Source organism: Halichoerus grypus, chromosome 4, assembly GCF_964656455.1.
Source record: "Halichoerus grypus chromosome 4, mHalGry1.hap1.1, whole genome shotgun sequence".
Lineage (NCBI taxonomy): Eukaryota > Metazoa > Chordata > Mammalia > Carnivora > Phocidae > Halichoerus > Halichoerus grypus.
In genome coordinates this window covers 181602717-181621563 of record NC_135715.1, presented here as the reverse complement: position 1 = coordinate 181621563, position 18847 = coordinate 181602717, and the positions used below count along the sequence as shown (strand labels likewise).

The window sequence follows — 18847 nt, the reverse complement described above, 5'->3', positions numbered from 1 at the left end:
CCATAGGGCCAAGATATGCTGAGGTTTCAATAAATCAAAATGAAAAAGGATGAAAATCAAATTCTCTGTAGAATCAAATTGTCTTGTTTTTCCTCTGTTGACTGAACCTCACAATATACTCTGTTTTTTCTCAGTTCCACTATTGCAGCAACTTCCTACAGGTTTTCCCCAATTCTCCCTCCTCCTGCCTAGTTGCCTCTCCTCACTCCTTAGTGTTAATGTACAATGTAGCTGAGCTTTAGAGTTGGAAGTTGGAATTTTAGCTGTGACATTGATTAACCATGTGATTGTTAGCAAATCCCTTTACCTCTCTGAGTCATAAGATCATTTGAAGAGTAGATTTTAAAAACCTAGATACTTATCAGAGTGAAAGACAAAGAAATATTGGCTATGTGATCAGATTATTCCCTTTTTTACTTTAAATACTTTCAAACACTCACCTAATTTTTTTTCTACCATTCTCTGTTTCTGTGTCAAAATTCATGATGAAACTTTCAAAACCTTCGATGTCTGAAGTCTCATCTGCTTCAGACTCTTCCACAAGGCAATCTCTCTGTCTTTTGCAATTCTGTCTGAAACCAAATATATAAATCTATCTACTTTTGAGATTTAATTGGCAGCCCCACCCGGGCAGTAGACCGAAGTTATCTTCTCTAGTCTGATCTTTGTTGGTAATGAAAGTGATATTTTGGTTCCTTTTTAAAATTTTTCAACTTTTTCACATGTGAGGTGAGGAAAAGTACTAGTATATATTGAAGACTTTTTGAAAAACCCCAACAAGAGCTGCCATTTACTGAGTGTTTACTATTTTCCTGAATTGGTGATAACGTGTTTTAGATATGTCATCTTCCCATAAATAATTATTTCAAACACTGTTTAAAAAAATAAACAGATATCCATGTCCCAGTTTAGACCTCTGAATCAAATTTTCTGGGAGAGGCCCCACTCCTCTGTTATTTAACATAAATACAGTTCTAGGAGAGCTTTGTTTTCAGGGTAAATTTGGGGAAACACTGAATTATCATATTTAGTATGTGCACCAAAATGGATCAATGGAAATTTCTTATAAGGAAAAAAAATGGAAACTGTGTCAAGAACTGTGATTGAATCCTACTTGTAAGCTAACAAGTTAGCCTTCACAGGTTCATGGGTGTTGGCAGAAAACACAAGATAACTTGCCCAGAGACAAAGGTGGTTTATTACTCACAGGAACAGCAGTAGCAAAAGGGTCTGAATTTTCTTCTGCTTGTTCCTTAAGCTCCAATTTCATAGAGCGATACAAAGACAGCCATGTGATACCTGCACAGGTAGTGGGTTATGTTATAGAAAACCCCAGGCTTGCTCAAGGAGACATTATCTCTGTCATCCTGGGCTGTTGGCTATACATACACACGTCTCTGAAGATAGTCTGGAACAAAACCAATCCATGCCTCTGCTCTTAAGATACGTAGAAACACAAGACACCCACAGAGAAATGTCTCCCAACAAGCTGGATGATGATAGTTCAAGCAAGAGGAATAACTAAACTAAATAAAGTTTTACAGATGAGAAAAAAATGGGAAATTTGAAGGCAATAGCAGCAAATGCTTAGGGTTTTTTGCAGAAGACTGGACCAGATATAGATTATGTTTAAGCTCAGTAAATTGAAAAAATTTGTATACAGAACGCCTGGTTGACTGAATTTGGTTCCTACTACTATGACTTCCAACAGAGCAGAAGTTCACAATAGAAGGAAGTACAAGGCTAGCTACCTTACAAGTCCTTGGCCTCTGTGCTCAGGTTTGGAAGACATGTAGGTCTGCAGCAATCACCTGATGATTCAGTACACCATGTACAACCTGCCTGGAACTAAATTACATCATGCAAATTTTTGAAATAAAATGATGAATGACAGGGCAGAATCAGAACTGATTAAGACCAATAACAAAAGGAATGTGTACTTGCAAAGTTGACCAGATTAAATTTATTAAGCAACTCCACTATAAAAAGCAGAAGTCTGAGTCTTACAGTATTTCACTTTGTTACTTAGCTGGGGGACACTACTATAGATAAATTAATTAACCTTTTGTGTATCTAATTCTCTCAAATGTCTTACTTAGGAACCTAAATGAGTCCGGTTTTGTTTCATTGATAGCTTTCTTTTTCATCTCTGTTTACTTCACATTTTCTTATCTTGCCACTACCCTGTGCCAAAAGTATTGCAAATACACGTTAATACAGACCACCTGGAACATCCTTTTTAAGAAGGGAAAGAAGAATGTGAGGGCTGATAGATTCAGTGCAGGCCCCCAACCAACATCTGTAACAAGAGTTGTGGCACATAGTAGGTTTCTTTAAATTCCATCTGAATGCCATTCACCCCCTGCTTTTTCCACAATGAAAAGGCTACTCGGACTCAGAGGGGTTTCCTGGATACTTCGGGAAGTGGTGACATTTCCACCCGATCTTTGAAGTTAAGTAACTTCAGAACTCTCAGGGAAAGCTTTGACACAATCCATGAAATGGGAACAGAGATATAGTAAGAGCAAAAAAGCACACTCAGCCACATAGAAGTAATATTGACTGCATTTTCCTAGCACTAGTGAAGTTTGAATACAGATGGAGATATCTCATGAAGGCAATTAATGAAGTAAACACATTATTTTACCTTTTTTTTTTTTTTTTTTAGAGGCAGGGAGGAGGGGAGAGGGAGAGAGAGAATCTTAAGTAGGCTCCATGCTCAGAGTGGGGCCTGACTCGGGGCTCGATCCCAGGACCCTGAGATCATGACCTGATCCAGATTCAAGAGTCAGATACTTAACTGACTGAGCCACCCAGGTGCCTCTGCTTATTTAATTATCCTCAAAACATATAGTTATCACAAGGTCTGCTATAAATATAATTTTATTCCAGAGTGCAGATTAAGATTCAAATATAAGTTTGTGTATTCCAGATAATAACAAAAATAGTAATATTAAGAGAAGGGCCATGTAGATTAAACTTAGTAGCTGAGAAACATGTCAATAAAGGAATTGGATGGGACACCTGTGTGGCTCGGTTAATCATCTGCCTTCTGCTCAGGTCATAATCTTGGGGTTCTGGGATCGAGCCCCACATCGGGCTCCCTGCTTAGGGGGGAGTCTGCTTCTCCCTCTCCCTCTGCCCTCCCACTCATGCTTGCTCCCTCTCTCTCTCAAATAAATGAATAAAATCTTTAATTTTTTTTAAATAAAGGAATTGACATTCTAGAGACGAAAATCTTTGTCCAACCCTGAGGATAGTTTATTAGATTACTAGACTAACACATGTTTGAATCCTCAGAGAAACCCATACTTCAATTAACATTAGTATAATTTTCCTTTTATGATAATTTAGCAAATGACTAAATATTACCTTTGGTGAGTAATCTTCAGAAGTAATGTAAAATGTGATAATTGTCCTGTAAAAGAAAATCTCTATTTTTTGCCACATGTTTATTTGGATGTAGTTTCACAAAGTATTTGAAAACAACCACTATTATAACAAAATTAGACTGGAAAAAATAGCACTTCTGAAGTCTGCGCATATGCTCCCAGAACAGTGGCTGACTGATGAGGAAAGATATTTTAAAGTCTGAAAATAAGAATAATTCTGTGGAATCTGGTCTGTAGCCATTTTACCTGTCTTGGATTAGGGCTCAACTTTTGGCAGAAAGAGCCCTTCTTCATATGCCAGGAATGGTCCAAAAGCATTCATCAATTCCATCACTGATGAGGCAAGCATGAAAGCAACTGCAGAAAAACTTAATGCCAAGTCATAGACCGTCCTTTCTCCCTTCTTGATAGGTAGGAGAAAAAATGGGAGGATTGACAAAATGAGTCGAGGTGAAGGAGGGAGCTCACATCAAGGCAAATTCTCTTTCTCAAAGAGAAAGAGAATGAAAATAATGTACCCAATCAGTTGATTTCTTGCTCTTACTACTCTATGTAATTCATCTGTTGGAGCAGTTGGCACTGTTTAAAGTACCACAAATGAGCATCATGAAGCTTTTTTCATTTTCATTTTATTGCTTGGCTGGCTCATCGCTGGGAAACAAAGACTGTTCACTTTAGTTAGCCATTACACTGACATTTGAATTCGAGAAAGAGGACACAATTGTACAGTGCAGTAAAAGAAATGTACTGAGGTTATAAACATCCTCTTGCTAATGTCTGATTTAGGTAGATGTGTTTATTTAGATAAAATGGTCATTTCTCTTCTTCTGCTTTTCCTTCTCTTCCTCTTCTTCATTCCACTTTCTCCCCCTTCATCTTTGTACAAAAACCTTTTGGGAAGCTATGTATTCAAAATAATGATGATTGAATCAGAGAATGCCAGTCTGACTTGATTCCAGTCAGAAGCTGCACACAAATGATAATAAATGCCAACTTCTTTTTCACTTCCTCCTTCTTCTCTCCCTCCTTCTACTTCTCTCCATCCTCTTCCTCCTCTTTTGCTTTTTCCTCTACATCTTCTTTTGCAACCGCACTTAGGTATAACATTTGCAGAAGTTACTCAAAGAAGAAAGGAAAAATGTGATTCTGGGACTCTAATTGCTTGAACTTAATTCTGATTCTATTACTTACTAGTCGTGAAACCTTGGGTCAGTTACTTAACATATGTAACTGGCAGGGGCTGAGAGTACCTGTCTTATCACATTATGAAAGATTTACATGATGTGGGATAAGTAAAGCTCTTAATGTGACTCCTAGCCATGGAAACATTAACTATCATCACAGTCATAATATTTTCTTCTATTTTGCTTTTGTCATGCTATCCTGTATTTTCATTGCCTCTGTAGCATGAACTTGGACCACTTGATTTGTTTCTGCAATTTAATGGGTAAGTGTATCATGCAGGTATGGAAGAATCTTTACAAATAATTGTCATATCTTTTAGTGTAAGAGGGAAGATTTATTTTGAAGTTGGCATGATATAGTCCCCTTTCCTCCCTGATTTAAATTTCTCTATTATGTAGAAACCTCAAATCTCTTTTGTTGTCTAGCAACTGCTACAATATGATAGGCTGGAATATGTATCAGGAAATGGACATGCCATAAATATGCTCAGTGTTTTCAAAGATGACAATTTTAAATGTGAAAACTGTGGAAGACATGAAATGAAGGAAATAGGAAGCTATTAAGACGGAAGAAAGCGGAAACATTTGGATTTAATTCCGTCTTGGACTCATTCCACCAAAGTTCAATGTAACTCAAGACCTGAGCAACTGTGATTGCTCTCCCATGCGCTTGTTCTTCAGTCTTCCTTGTACTTTTCCTCCGTAAGGCTAGGTTAATGCCACATATTTTTTTAAAGGATCATATCACAGTCAATTAGTAATATTATTTACTCTTTTCAAAGTTAAAAAAAAGAGAGAGAGCAAAAAAATAAATTCAATTTTAGACTCTAGATGTATCTGGAAGGGGTTATTTAAAGCTTCAAACCGTAAGAGAGCATTAAAGAGTGTTATGCAGACAGGATGCATTTCCATGAACTAACTCTGAACAGGAAAACTGCCTTTGTGAACATTTAAGAATGGTTCTTCCATAAAAGGTCTTTTGATCCAGAATTACAAATATGCTCCCATTGGGAAAGCAGTGAAACCAGTAAGAGGTGGCTTTTGGGGATGTGAATCTACTTGGTAACTCTTACAGATAACATATTGTCGACTTATATTTTATTTTTAAAGATTTATCTATTTATTTATTTGAGAGAGAGAATGAGAGAGAGCATGGTGGGGAGAAGCAGAGGGAAAGGGAGAGAGGATCTCAAGCAGACTCTATGCTGAGACTCTGCACTGAGCATGGAGCCCGATGCAGGGCTCTATTTTATGACCCCAAGATCATGACCTGAGCAGAAACCAAGAGTCCATCACTCAACCTACTGAGCCACTCAGGTGCCCCAACTTGTATTTTATTTTAAACTATTGTTTTGCTTATGAAAAAAGAAGAGAAATTCAATGGACAATGGATGGAGCAACACTTCTTATCCTTACCCATCAGCTGAATCCCATGGGTTTGCATGTGCAAAACAAATATTATTTCAAATCAGAAACTCACTTTTTTGAGGGTGTATAGGGAGATTAAAACCACAGTGAAAAATAATATCCTGAAAGATGACTAGATACTGTACTTCCAAAACTTCTTTAACCCCCAAATTTCACAAATGTTTGGGAAAAGATTTCTTAAGATAATTGGAATACTTTCCAAATGGTCTTATTTCATAATGTTTAAAGTATATATAAATTTTACCTAGAAAACAACTAATTTTTTGCTTATTTAAAAAATTATCTAGGGGCACCTGGGGTGGCCCAGTTGGTTAAACATCTGACTTCAGCTTTGGTCATGATCTCAGGGTCCTGGGGAGTATGCTTTTCTCTCTTCCTCTCCCTGTGCCCCTCCCCCCTGCTTGTGCTCTCTCTCTCTCCCTCTCAAATAAATAAATAAAATCTTTAAAAAAATTATCTAGAGATTATACTTACAAGAAAAACTTAATTATGGAGTCATTTTATAGCACATAAAATCATGTCAGCTCACTAACAATTGGGAGCAAATCATATTTGATGTTCTTGAAATTACCCAAACCATTTGTAATAAATAAATGTATCTTTTCACCATGTTGGAATCATGACAAACTATATGACAATTTCATACAAAAAGCTGTTAATGTCATAATGTAAGTATTTATGAAATATGTAAACATTAGTATAATAAAGATTTCCAGAAATTTTCAGAAGTAACTGATGCTCTGACATATTTTGGGTAAATACTGACTTGTGCTTAGGTGTTAGGATATGCTTGTGTGTATGTGTGTGTCTGTATGATGTGGCGTGCATTTTATCTATAAGATAAAAATGGTTAAATACAAGTATAAGGTTAAATGTTTAATTTGTTTTGTTTTGTCTGCTATGTATTTCTGTTTTCAGATTAATGAGCAAAACCTATAGGCAAATTGATGATTTCTGCTCATGTTCATAAATAATGTAGCATAAATATACCTTCCAGTTTTATGAAAGGATTTTCATGTGTTTTTGAAAATGGATTTAAGGACAAAATCTAATGTTTTGACTAACAACTAGAAACTAATTAGACTATAAATGTAAGATATAACATATATTTTGTGTATAGTAAACAATCATCTTGTCCTATCTGACCACAAATCTACCCCCAGATTTTCCTGTGAGCCCACAGGAATAGCTGTGGGAACAGCTATCACAAATTCTCATTTTTATAAGAACGTGAAATAACCTACATGATTTTTCTCTAGAAGAAGATCCTATATAGGAACAAAATACAAGAAGTCATATAGTGATTTTTAAAACTTTATTGGTGGAGTTAATATTAACCTATTTTATACTGTTTCCTTTACTTCTCGAAGGAAGAAAATTTGGCTCCCAATTAATTGAATCTTAATGGCTCTCTAAGTTAAATACTTATAAGAAAATGTCAATGACCTAATATTAATAATTGACAAGTATCTGCTATTATCACAGACCCTCTGTTGAAAGGTGAACACAGATATAAAGTGACACCGAATATATGAGTATGTGGCCATTAAGAAAGCCTAATATTTTGCAATATTTTTCCCCACCTATTTGTCAACTACATCTAATTGATTACCCTCCTGTAACATTTTATTCTGTTTGTGAAACCCTGTCCTTAGCCATCTTCTTCTTCCAAGTGTGTATCATAAATTATGAAATCAATGGAATAGCTTGTCTGGCACAAATAAATTTATAGCTTCCCTTTCTTATATTAGCATAATCTGCCAATTTATTAGGAAAGAGTGAACGACACGCTTGCCGTTAGAACCGGTCATAACAGGTCACTTGAAAACATTGATGGTGTGCGAGACATGCTTTTTAATTAAAATGTGGGACTGAGTTGGCTAGTCAAACACCCTTTTCTCCTTACTCATCACATTTAATAAGTCATGTATTTGCTTATTTATATTATTTTAAATGAACAATGATGAGTCAGGGTAGCATACAAAAGGCATGTCCCAGAGGGGGGAAAAACACAAAAAACAAAATAGCAAGCAAAATCACACTGCCTGGAAAACCCGTGTAAGAAGATACGAACATTCAACATGATAACTCGGATGAGAAACATTTTTAGCAGGGTTCCTGGTCACTTTTAAACAGCCTCCTGTCCACTTCACCCCGACTTGATTGTTTTAAGCAAGATCATTTCCCCACTTTTGCCTGCTTTCTTTCACAAAGTTATAATTTAGGCCAGAGATTCCAGTCCCCATTGCACAATAGTCTCGGGGGTTATTGTGATCTCAAAGGATGTTGTGAAATTCTCAAGGCGAAATTAATTGCGATGGGACTTAGGTTTTTCAAGTGAAATGTGTACAATAAAGCCGCCCTAGGAGGAGATTTGGTGGATGAAGAGGGAGGTTACAACGAGCGAGCCGATTACAGGGTGTCAGAGCCCCAGGACCCGGGTGGCTGGCAGCGACTTCTGCTTTCATCCCACAGACATGTGTGGGTGAGGGCACGAGATGAAAAGCCAAGCATCTTCTCTGTAATTTATATCGCCACAGCATTCCACCGTGGCCACACTGTTCAGCCCCAGGGAGCTCACATGTACTTTTGTTTGCTCAGAAGAGTTTCCAAAAGGCTTCAGTACGAGCTCTTCTTACTGTGGAAGAGGATCTTGCTGTTTTTTGATAAAACGTTGTGAGTTAGGGTCTGTTTTTTGTTTGTTAGTTTGACTTTGCCTCCTTGTTTGTTTCAGAATACAATGTCTGACTTCTAGGCACTCCGTTGGCTTTGAGACTGGACAGACCCTGGGTTCAGTCTGTCTTTTCCAGTAACATGACTGTGACATGTTAAGGAATATCCTCCTTGTATGTAAAATGGGCCAGCACCTACCTCCTAGGACTGTTGTTTAAGGGTTTTAAGCACTCTGACAAAATGCTGTCTGGATAGAAAAGACTCTATGAAGGTTCGTCCCGGATGGTTTCCTGATTGAAATATCTCAATTACAGCTGCTATTTCCACTGCCTTCCCTCTCTCAGTCTGTTTATCTTCTCTGTTTTTACAGCAAGTTCTAGGTCATTCGCAAGTGGAGTTGATCTCCTATTTATCAGCTCTAACCACATACTGCGTCAGCTTGCTGTGTTGCCATAAAAGGCAAAACCTGGAAAATGTCCTTTGGGTCATCTGGTTCAACCTCCCTTTTCTATGACTGAAGGAACGGAGATTTAATCAAATTTCACAGCCTTCCCATTACTGTTCAGGAACAATTAACGAAACAGGTGAGACTAAAATCCCATTCTCTAGACCAGACCCAGTCTTAGGCCTTTTGCCATATCACCTATCATTCCTCTGTATAACCATGTTTTTATTTCAAAGAGCTACCGGAGTACTTATGAATAAATAAGAGTGGAACTTGGTGGAACAGAAAAAAAAAAACCTCGGTTAATTGCTATAATTAAATTTGAAATCTGCTTCGTGCAATCCAGTTACTGTGAAGGGTTGATTTTATAGCGATAATATGAAATGTGTTTTGATACCACAGTCAGTGAGCTTAAATTTATCCCTTTAAGATGTGGAAGCTAAGCAGACAAAGCAAATTGAGTCACAAACAAGACAAAAAAGTGGATCCAGCTGTAAATAAAACAAACAAGAAACAAGGTTTTGGTTTTGTCCCTGGTACTGTCTCTGGTTTGTTCAGGTTTTAGGGAGTGATTGTCCCATGAAAATAGTCTAAAATAATGTTTTTAGACAGAGGAGAATTCATTCAACCTCCAGGTGTGATCAGCTAAGCACAAATTATTTGCTTGGAAATATCTTATCTTACGGAATGATAAAGAGTAGATTGGAGCTATTCAGGGAGATGATATGTAGCTCAGGTAGCTGCCATATCTGGCATGTTGGTATTTCTCAAAACCCTTCTGTATCTCTATGTTCTGGATCTTGGTTAGAAATAAGAGAAACTTTCTTATGCTTTTCAGGAACAGTTCACTATGATCATGTTGCATCATACTTATTATTGCTCCATATGCCCTGCAATAATCTAATTATAAGACATTACAGGGGTGCCTGGGTGGCTCAGTCCATTAAGCATCTGACTTCAGCTCAGGTCAAGATCTCGGGGTCCTGGGATCGAGTTCCATGTCAGGCTCCCTGCTCAGCAAGGAGTTTGCTTCTCCCTCTCTCTCTGTCCCTCTTCCCGCCCCAGCTCATGCTCTCTCTCTCTCAAATAAATAAATAAAATCTTTTTAATGAAAAGACATCACAATAAAATGGAGTCTAACAGTATGCAGACTCATTTCAGGAAGAATAGACACGGTGTAATTCCATCCTTCTGGAAATTTTGCTGCTTACATTCTCCAGGCACAGAGAATTCCTAGCCCTATCACAGGATTCCTTGGGTAGTTTTGCATTATTGTCAACAGTTGTCCAAGGCTCTTTTCCTAATTCTACTTTACTTTCCAGAATCATAGATCTGAGCTCATGGCTTATGAATTGTGATTTATACGCCAGGGTTTATGACTATGAATGTAATGATTTTTACTTGATTTTAATACATTTGTGCAACATCAAATTAAAGTTATTCTCTCTTAAATTTCTCATTGAGAAAATAGCTTATATTTTTTGTGAATCCAGGACTTTAAAAGTGCTAATAGTTTGCTTAAGTGTATTTTACAGACTGAGCTACACTGACTTCAAACTTTGTCTCTAGTTTTGCAATAAACTGACCTTAGTAAAAGATGTCAGCAAGTAATGTGGAATATTGCTAAAATCGTTGGGCTTGATGTTGGCTTGGAAAGGAATCCAGGAGATGAGATGTCTTTTGAAAGACAAATCCTGGGGTTCCTGGGTGGCTCAGTCGTTAAGCATCTGCCTTCAGCTCAGGTCATGATCCCAAGGTCCTGGGATTGAGCCCCTCATTGAGTCCCGCATCAGGCTCCCTGCTCAGCAGGAAGCCTGCTTCTCCCTCTCCCACTTCCTCTGCTTGTGATCCCTCTCTCGCTGTGTCTCTCTCTGTCAAATAAATAAAATCTTAAAAAAAAAAAGAAAATTAAAAAAAAGAAAGACAAATCCTTCTAGCACATGTCCTGTTATATATTTTTTTTCTTATGCTTCTGCAGATTTCTATCTTCCCTACCTGTTATCACCAAATGCTCTCTCAATGTACAACTGTGTAGCAGGGCAAGAACATGGACTTGGCATCACAATGTCTCAGATTTGATCCGAGACTCTGTTTGAACTATTTCTGTGACTTTGGATAAGTTATTTTACCTCTTCAAATCTAATTGGCTAATCTGGGAGGTAGAGAGTTGATTTCTAAATTTTAGGGCTGTTGTCATGTCAAATGAAACGTTTGTGTAGCACCAAGGGAGATACATTGAATCCGTAGTAATACTGGCCCTACTATACCACTGAAGAATCTATAGCACTAAGATGTATGATCTTGAGTAGATCCTTTTATCATTTTTGGCCTCAAATTTTTTATTCATTGATTCATTAGACAGTATTTTATTGAACAACTCAATATGCAACAATAGTTATAGGAAAGAATATTAGCAGTCATTAACATATATTTTCCTCTTCCTATTACTCACAGAAAAGATTCTATTTTTATTCATTTTATAAATAGTTACATAATACTTATTAAATGCTAAGCACTGTTGTAAGCACTTTACAGGTATTAACTCATCTGAATCTCACATAACTTTATGAGTGAGGTGGTGCTTTTATTTTACACATGAGGAACTGACACAGAGGAAGTTAATAATGTGTCCCAGGCTGCACTGTTAGTAGGTAATGTGGGCAGGATATGAGCCATAATCCACTGGCCCTGAGTCGTTGCTGTGAACCATGTAACTGTGTTGCTTCTCCAGGAAGAAAAATCTCTTAAAATAAGTAATTGAATATAATTAATATTAATTGTAATAAGTGATATGAAGGAGATGCACAGGGTGCTATACAATGAGAAGAGCAAAATCTGTCAACAAATGACTTTTTGAAGACCCATTATTCTCTATATTCCATGGCGTCCATGATTCCTTGAGTCTCCTTACCAAACACTTCTCACCATTGACAATCCATGATGCACTGGAGCTGAACACCTGCTGTTCTGACAACTGACCTGTGAGGTCTTCTGCAAAGAAGAAACAAAAAAGCCTCAAGAAGTTACTTGTAAGTATTATAGTGCGAATGCTACTTTAATTCAGAAAAAACATAGCCCAGTCCATTGCCATTCTTTTAACTCAAAATCGCATTTAATAAAACTTTTTTTGGTAACTGAATGGCATGATACCTTTAAGCATAGTTATCAAAAATGGTAATCAGGCACCTGTGCCCATTGCTGACAGTCAGTGGCAAGTCCTCACGCTAGCCTGATGGAGTTCATGCCAATAGAAAAAGACCATTCCAGATTAAATCTCAAGAAGAGTAGCCATGGTTGTCTTTTTCATTATCTTTTGTGTTTAAGCACTTTTTTTAAATTGATATGTTGTAAGTGGTTTTTAGCATAAAAGAAAATTGATCTTTGCTAGAAAGTAAACTCCCTCATAACAAAAACTTGTCCATCTGATCTACTGTTCCACATGCTATGCCTGAAACAGTACCATGTGCCTTGATACGAATCTCGATCAATATCAGTGGAATGTTGAATTTTGAAGAAATGTCTTTTTGGTTACATCAACACCAGTCAACCAAAGAAATCTGAATGGAAGGCAGTAGGATGTGGTTAAACATTAGACACTGTATTTGGATTCTAGACCAAGTTTTGCCACCTCCTTGGTTTGTGATCTGAGGTGAAGGATTTCATCTCCTTGTTTCTCTCCTTCCCTGGCTATGAAATATCCACTTTTACCTCTAAAAATACAGAGGCAAACATCCTTTTGATGTCTTGTTCTCAATTTTAGCTTGCCAGAGGCTTATAACTTCTTTTTTTCTTTTTTTAAAAGATTGTATTTATTTATTTGAGAGACAGAGAGAGCAAGCAGGGGTGGGGGGAGGGGCAGAGGGAGAGGGAGAGGTAGAAGCAGACTCCCTGCTGAGCATGGAACCCAAGGACATGGGGTTTGATCCCAGGACCCTGAGATCTTGACCTGAGCTGAAGTCAGACACTTAACCAACTGAACCACTCAGGTGCCCCATTATAACTTTATTTTTGACTGCAATTAATATCTTTGTCTTGTAGTAGCAGGAAGAAAAACATAATAATGTACAAAGAGAACCAAATATGCCAAAAGAGTGCATATATGTATATATATATATATAGACACTCTCTAAAATACACACACATATATATATATAGACACTCTCTAAAAATAGTCTTAGTAAATTTGCCATGGTCAGCAAGGAACCTCAACTTTACTCTGCCCCCGATTAGGACACTGACTCACTGTATGACTATATGACTAAATACACACCAGATATTTGTCTCAGGCCAACCCTGGTTGACTCATAATCTATGGTTTAAAATGAAGATCTGAGCTACCTTTGATCTTCTTCTTGCAAGAATTTCAAAGAGGATAACACCAGCAGAGCCAACTTGACAGTTACAGAGGATGTACCCAGCTCCCATTATTCTGATTCACTGGAGAAGAGGTTACCACCATAGCAACAGGGGTGAAATGTCACTTGCAAATTTGCACTTGGGGCTGTAAAAGCCAATAGAGGTTACGTTCAATTGTGTAGCTTTGAAGAAATAAACATCTAAAAGCATGATAGAGACTTTTAAAAAATTATGTACATCCTCATAACCTTAGACACAGAAAAGCATGTCAAAGAGGAACGACTTCTTTCCCCATTTTATAAGCATTTTCCACTTACAATTTTTTAGACTGTTGCAGATTATAATCTTTAGAAACAGAAGGCAAGCAGAGATTGGTGTGAAGGGTGTTTATCAGGCATCAACACCTAAGAAATGGAGGGACCAGCAGGAGGGTTGGGCTGAAAAAGAGAAGTCAGCCTTTGAGGCAAGCCCAGCAAAGCCTTGGCCAAGCACGAAGAGAGCCCTGGAGTACAGGTGACAAGTCTGTCAGACTTGCCCCTCACTGAGAAAAAATGACTGGCCTTTGGCACCTCCCAGAGGTCAGCCCCTGGATATGGGCTACCCCTGGAAAGGTATTATGTCACACAGGGGATCCCTGTCACTATGGAGGACCCTAGAGCTGTTGACAGCTAGAGGCTGCTTGTGGTCAGCACCACCAGCAACAGCAACGGTCCTTCTCTGGAGAGAATATAGGAGATGGATCTCCTGGTCTACCATGCATATCAAACAGTGAATGACCCTTAAGAAGAAAAAGGCAAAATATGGCCCAATTTCTATGGGATAAACATAATCACTTGAGAATAAAAATCCTATTAAGTGATTTAGTATGAATCTCTACGTGGGAAGCTGGCATGAAGCTTCTTTTCTGGAACCTACAAATCTCTTGAGGGTGAGGGCTAGGTCTCTAAACTCTGTATTTTATTTCAAAATATATTAAGGGATCATTAAACACCTATCTAGTAATAGGCTGGTTCTTCTAATCTGCCATTTTCCAGAATAAGGAGATGACTATATGCCTCAAGTAGTTAGGAGTTACTGTAGATGAAAAGCTTACCTTTATTGTGTATATATAAATTCTACACACATTAATATCACTTAAATATGTGTACATCTATGTATGTGAACTAACATGCACATGTATCTGGCTCACAAATGATAAACTGTATTTTACTAATGATATATATTTATATATATCGTATATATATACAGCAATATAACTTTGAAAATCTTTTTCATAGCTTAAATCAAGTACTATAATCACAATACACAGATTCAGTACCTGCACTCTGCTACTTAATTTTTACATGTAATAAACTTTGATTTTCTTAGAAACATGTTAATACACAGGACCTTTCAGGTCTCAGACGTATAAATGGTATCACAAACTATACAGAAGTTTTCCTGAGGGTTGTGAATACCTGAGTCTGATCCAATGTCTCTCTAAATTATTGGCACTTTTCCTAGAATTCTTCCATGGTGCAGGACAAAGCAGGAATAATAAGGAATAGGACTGATCAAGTGTTTTCATTGATTAAATTTCCTCTAGAGAAGCCAGGCTGCTCCAACACCTTTTTCTCATGAATTTCCTCCACTGCACTGTGCCACCTAATGCCTTGATTCAGGCCTTCATTAAATCTCGCAAACCTTCTTACTGTGTCTTTCTATTTTCAGTCTTAACTGTGCTCCTGCCAGGGATTCAAACTATTTAAAGCAAAAACTCACAAAACTTTAATGACAAATGAACGGATGCACCTCCTTCAGTGACTGATAAATAGAGCAACCGGAAAGAAAAAGAGTATAGGGTGTAGGATATTTGAACACAATTGCCAAGCTTCATCTGATAGACATGTATGAAATGTTTTATCCAACATTTGAGGGATATACATTCTTTTCAAGCACACACAGATTATTAATGAATATTTACCATATACTGGGCTATAAAACACATCTCAACAAATTCCGAAGGACAGCTATCATACAGAATATATGCTCTGACTGTCCCAAACGTGTATCAGGTATCCCTCCCCTAAAAATCTAGAGCATCCTATGCCTCCCGTTTTGCAATTAGGATTAGTCTTGGCTTTTATTATTTATTTCTGCATTTCTTTCTCTACCATTGTTCCACTCATCCCCTACTTCACTTCATTGTTGGAGCTTGTGTTGTTCTCCTGTTGACGTTCCCATTCATTCCTAATGCAGTGCCTGGGACTTAGTTAAGGCAATAAATAATGTGTATTTGTCTAATTTAATTTAAGCTTCGTGGAATAGACAACTACAGCCAGATCTATGTCTATAAAGCCCTGTGTAGTGGGTTGTTCTCATCATTTCTATGAGAGAGGAGACATTTGGGACAAGAAGACCAATGATATTACAGTATGAGCTTTGAGATTTTGGGCTGCACCGTTGCCTCAGTAGATCTCATCAGGCCACAATAAATGTAATATGTCTTACCTTCTTACAGAAATATTTATTTCTATAATTGTAGTGCTTTGGAAGACATCATAATCACCAATTGAGCTGAATTAATAGCATGAGACATTTAAGGAAAATATATATATTTCATATTTGTACATAGTAAATGGTGTCTAAAATCCAATTCAGAACAAAACATTACATTACAAATCTCTAAATAGGATTGCTAAACAAAATATGTCTAGCATACAGAAAAGCATAGAAGGGGGGTGCCTGAGTGCCAGTCAGTTAAACATCTGGCTCTTGGTTTCCACTCAGGTCATGATCTCATGGGTCATGGGATGGAGCCCTGCATCGGGCTCCAAGCTCAGGGTGGAGTCTGCTTCTCCCTCTCCCTCTGCTCCTCCCTGGCTCATGCTCTCTTCCTCTCTCTCTCTCAAATAAATAAATAAAATCTTAAAAAAAAAAAAAAGCATAGAGAATAATAATGAACCAAATCTTTTGTCAAATCTTAGCATTTTTAATATTAGTGTCACATATTCTTAAGCCAGCAGATATCACAGATGTAGTAAAAGACCATGATTTATCCTCACTCATCAAATAATAACTTTCAGTAGAAACTCTGACTCTATTCTAACTACAGGACTCAGTACCTAGTGTAATATACTCTGGAAGCATAAAACATTATTAAAAGTGACAATAGGTAAAAAAAAGCTGTCCATAGACTAAGGAGATACCTATTTAATATACTTTAAAAACCTATTGCTTAATCGTACCCACTCTTACGTTTTTAAGAATCACCAGTTATCTATTTCAACACCTTATCATTTATATTTTGGGGAAATCTGTCTATAACTTGAGTTAGAATTACAAGAATGTAAAGATCAAGAAAACGCTTGTAGACTTGGCTGCAAATGCACCACTCAATTTCACATAATTGGAGATGACAGATACTGAAGCTCAATGAATAATATGCTCTCTGTATGTGTCAAATCAGGTATGAAAAAGAGGTAGTTATGCCAGTGGGCAAAAAATATACATAATTTACTAAGAGTGGAATAGGCTTGCACCAATCTTATTTTTCAACATCTGAGTCGTTTGCTTTCAGCATCTCTTGTCATACATCCTAATAAGCTCTCCACTCTCTGAAACCCTAGCAGACGATCACAACAATACCTGGGAATAAAGAAAATAAAAAAAATTCAATGTAGCACAGCAGTGCTAAAGCTTTTCAGTTAAGAAGTCTTTGAAAATTGGGAAAATAGCTAAGGTTCCAAATGGAATTAGTGCAGAATAGACAAAAGATTTTCTACGTACCAGAAACATATTACATGCAAATATGTACAAAACTTAGAAATAAATTATGGTTCATTTCTATAAGTATTAAAGGCATTTCTATTTCTTTATATGGATTTTCTTTTCTTTTTCAGCTGTTTTGACAAACCAAAAAACAGATTTATAATGGAAAAAGTCTAAATTGCAGAGAGCAAAAAGAGCCTCCTACTGACCTCTGGAATTAGGCATACATATCTACTCCCTCACTACAGTGTTGAACACAGGTCAGTGAGCCTATGAGCTGCCCAGATGGGAAGAAAGGAGGATACAGTTCTTCTTGCGGGTGCCTTACGCCCCCAACAATACAGTACCTCAACTCCACATGCCAGTCCCTTTCTTAAACTCATTTATCCGGGAGCTCATTGGTTTTCCTTAAGATCATTTTTTAACAAATTAAAAACTTGATTATCCAAATGAATACAATGAAGTAGAGATAAGTAACTTTCTAGTTCAGCCCTAGATAAAAATAAGTGAGCCATGTGTGTAACTTAAAATTTTCTAGTAGCTAAATTAGAAAAAAAAAGCTAAAAAGAAATCAGTTTAATAATATATGTTACTTAACCCAATATATCCACTATATACACATATGTACCCAACTATGTCCAAAATATTCATTAACATGAAAAATTTATTAATAGATTACACTCTTTTCATATGAACTTTTCAAATTCGGGTGTGTCTTTTACACTGACTGGACATCTTAATTTGGATGAGACACATTTCAAGTGCTCAATAGCCACACATTGCCTAGTAGTTTCTTTATTGGACAGCACAAAATGGATTATCAAGTTAAGGAAGTTCTACTAGTATTCAGGAGGTTAAAAAAAGTTGCTTCCCTTTATCTGATATGTTAAGAAAAAAAAAAAAGAAGAAGAATGTAGCAGGAGGGGAAGAATGAAGGGGGGGGAATCGGAGGGGGAGAAGAACCATGAGAGACGATGGACTCTGAAAAACAAACTGAGGGTTCTAGAGGGGTGGGGGGTGGGAGGATGGGTTAGCCTGGTGATGGGTATTAAAGAGGGCATGTTCTGCATGGAGCACTGGGTGTTATGCACAAACAATGAATCATGGAACACTACATCAAAAACTAATGATGTAATGTATGGTGATTAACATAACAATAAAAATTTTTTTAAAAAGTTGTTTCCTCTTTTTTTATCCTTTCTTTCCATTCCTTTCCAGATTCAGTTGGAAGACAAGAATATAGTTGCCAAAAGCAGTACTAAATCTTCTTGGAATTCAATGAATTTTGTGTAAATTAATCCTCCCAATAAAGAAGAGGTGCTGTAAATGAGATGTATTATATGACTAAATTGACCTTTACATTTGTGTCAATATTAAGGTGCAGAAGTTAAGAGATATAGTAAATGTGTCCCTCCAACATGAAGTAGTTGGACTGAAAAGTAAATTTAATCATCCTGTGTGTTCAACCTATAATACATATGAAACTGAATTTTTTTCTTTTTGCTGAGAAACTTGCCAGGGGAATATTATCATTCGAGTTATGTGTCTAGATCAGAATATAATGTTTAAGGGTATATTTCAAAGTATCACTGCTACAATTCAAATATTCCTGTGAAGAT

The 18847-nt window shown here is 37.0% G+C and overlaps 1 protein-coding gene and 1 long non-coding RNA gene across 4 annotated transcripts in view; one reads left to right on the top strand and one right to left on the bottom strand.

Moving 5' to 3' along the window:
• Positions 1-18847, bottom strand: part of LOC144381662 (uncharacterized) — a 77104-nt gene that overhangs the window by 19996 nt on the left and 38261 nt on the right. For 2 of the 3 annotated variants that reach the window (XM_078071386.1, XM_078071385.1), the window contains exon 4: positions 11479-12113. The exons of the other annotated variant lie outside the window; for it this stretch is intronic. In XM_078071386.1, coding sequence (XP_077927512.1) covers positions 11935-12113 — 179 coding nt within the window. In that variant the 3' untranslated portion in view covers positions 11479-11934. Of the gene's footprint in view, positions 1-11478; positions 12114-18847 lie in introns of those variants that run through there. 3 annotated transcript variants of the gene reach the window in all.
• On the top strand, positions 8612-18560 carry LOC118523912 (uncharacterized). Its single transcript, XR_013447398.1, has 4 exons — positions 8612-8948; positions 9048-9261; positions 17360-17488; positions 18447-18560. It is a non-coding gene; the product is annotated as an uncharacterized LOC118523912 (long non-coding RNA).